Raw genomic sequence first — 2,485 nt, 5'->3', positions numbered from 1 at the left:
ACAGCAAAATCTCTTTGGGGCCCCACATCCAGAGGGTTCAGTTCTTATTCTCCGGGGGCCCCCCAGGGGCCCCCAGGGGGGCCCCCCAGGGGCCCCCAGGGGGGCCCCCAGCCCCCCTCTGGCTGCAAGGGCGCTAGTGGCTCAGGGGCCTCTCAGAGGGCCCCCGAGGGGGCCCCCAAAGGGGCCCCCGGGGGCCCCGGAGACCCTGAGGGGGGCCCCCTAGTACCCCCCGGGGGCCCCCTGGAGAGGAGCTGCAGCGGGGGGGCCCCCCTGATGTCGTTTTGGAGCCAGTTTGTGCGGGGTTTGAACCCGAAGTATGAACCGCGCGCGAAAATGTTTAGTTTTTTGAGTTTAAATGGTATTAATGTTGAAGAAATGAAAAAAGGAGAAGTTGCCGAAATGACGAAGTGGGTGGCGCAGCGCGAGGTGTACGGACAGCGCTTCCCGCGGTTTCCCTTCGGGGTCACTTTCGAACACAAAGTCCGCGAGTTGCAAGAAAAGTATCCTTTGAAGCCTCAAAAGCAAAAAAAGAATTAAATTAATCCATTTTAATCATTTAAAACACAAAAAGAATTCTTTTTGGTCTTCAAATATTCAAAAAAGCAAAAAAATTGACCAAGATCCTTCGAAATTCAAAAAAACGAAAAAATTCCAGTCAGAGTGCTCTTTGAAGGAAAAAAAAAACAGAATTCAATTAAATAAACTCTTTCTTAAAAAGAATTAAATAATTCAATTAAATGTGCTTTTTAATTAAAAAAAAGAATTCAAAAAAAGAAATTCAAAAAAAGAAATAAAAGAAAAGACCCAAAGGTGCACCCGCCTGGAAGATTTCGGGTGTACAGACACTTCAGAATGGAGCTAATTGATTTAATTCCCAAAATGCTTCTTCCAATATTTTATTTTCTGCTGCGCTGGGCTGCTGCAGCAGCAGCAGCACGGCAGCAGCAGCACGGCAGCAGCAGCAGCAGCACGGCAGCAGCGGGAGGGCAGCAGCAGCAGCAGCAGGGCAGCAGCAGCAGCAGCAGCGCGGCAGCAGCGGGAGGGCAGCAGCAGCAGCAGGGCAGCAGCAACAGCAGCAGCTCGGCAGCAGCAGCAGGAGCAGCAAGACAGCAGCAGCAGCTGAGCAGCCGCAACAGGAGAACAGCAGGAGCAGCAGGACAGCAGCAGCAGCAGGATAGCAGCAGCAGCAGCGCAGCAGCAGCAGGGAAGCAGCAGCAACAACGCAGCAGCAACAGCAGCAGCAGCGCTCCTGCTGCAGCTGCCTCTCTGCTGCGCAGCAAAAGAATAAGTGCAGAAAAACAAAAAGACATTTTTAACTTTTTTATTTCAAAGTTGTCTCTAGGGGCCCCTGAAGACATTCAATTAATTTGCATTTAATTATTTTATTTATTTATTTATTTATTTATTTTATTTATATTACTATTTATTTATTTTTTTTATTTTATTTATTTATTTATTCATTTTGAATGCCTTATAGGCCGGCGTAGGGGGCCCATGAGCCCCTGGGGGCCCCCTGGGGGCCCCCTGGGGGGCCCCCGGGGGGCCCCTGGGGGGCCCCTGGGGGGCCCCTGGGGGGCCCCTGGGGGGCCCCTGGGGGGCCCCTGGGGGCCCCTCGGGGGCCCCTGGGGGCCCCTCGTGGGCCCCTTTTTATATGGACTCTCGGGGCCCTAGAAGGCTTCAAGGGTCTGCTGCTGCTGCTGCTGCTGCTGCTGCTGCTGCTGTTTTGCTGGCTGTTTTCTCCCGCTGCTGCAAACGCTTCAGGCGCAGGGTTTAGGGTTTAGGGTTTAGGGTTTAGGGTTTAGGGTTTAGCTTTTTTATTCGCTGCATCTGTTTCTCCTGGAGAGAACTTGAGATTAAGAAAACAAATTTAAAGTCATTTTCTGTTGCATTCCATAAATAAATAAATTAATTATTTAATTAATTGAAAGAATTACAAAAGTACTTTTAAAAAGATATTCCTAAATTACATTTTTAAATAAAAAAGAATAATACAAATCGCCGCGTTTGCAAAAAAGTTCAGGTGTACGTACACCGAAGCAGACACACAGACAAAGGCACGCAGCAGCAGCTGCAGCAGCAGCTGCAGCAGCAGCTGCAGCAGCAGCTGCAGCAGCAGCTGCAGCTGCAGCACGCAACAGCGCGCAAGCAACAGCAGAAGCTGCTGCTTGTGCTGCGCGCTGTATGTCTGTAGCGGCAGCAGCTGCTGCAGCAGCAGCTGCAGCAAGCAGCAGCAGCTGCAGCAGCAGCAGCAGCAGCTGCTGCTGCAGCAGCAGCAGCAGCAGCTACCGCCGCAAACGGAAATGCCGCGTCAGGGAGACGATCCCAGCTGCGGAGGAGACGATCCCAGCAGCAGCTTTTTTAGCTGCGAGGCCAAAAGCTCTGTAGGTAATTGCTGCAGTGATTCGGCTGCTGCTGCTGCTGCTGCTGCTGCTGCTGCTGCGGCTGCTGCGGCTGCTGCTGCTGCTGCGGCTGCTGCTGCCGCTGC

The 2,485-nt window shown here is 52.0% G+C and overlaps 1 protein-coding gene across 1 annotated transcript; it reads left to right on the top strand.

The window, feature by feature from the left end:
- Positions 1-333: 333 nt before the first annotated feature.
- ENH_00007790 (hypothetical protein) lies at positions 334-1,178 on the top strand (the record flags this gene model as incomplete). The annotated part of the gene is made up of 2 exons (XM_013578636.1): positions 334-428; positions 926-1,178. The coding sequence occupies 2 exons, from the start codon at positions 334-336 to the stop codon at positions 1,176-1,178; spliced, it is 348 nt and encodes a 115-aa protein (XP_013434090.1).
- Between the last annotated feature and the right edge of the window lie 1,307 nt (positions 1,179-2,485).

Source organism: Eimeria necatrix, genomic scaffold, assembly GCF_000499385.1.
Source record: "Eimeria necatrix Houghton genomic scaffold, Enh_scaff1224, whole genome shotgun sequence".
In the NCBI taxonomy this organism is placed as follows: Eukaryota; Apicomplexa; class Conoidasida; order Eucoccidiorida; family Eimeriidae; genus Eimeria; species Eimeria necatrix.
Note: the sequence above shows the minus strand (reverse complement) of the source record. Positions and strands in the feature narration are given on the sequence as shown.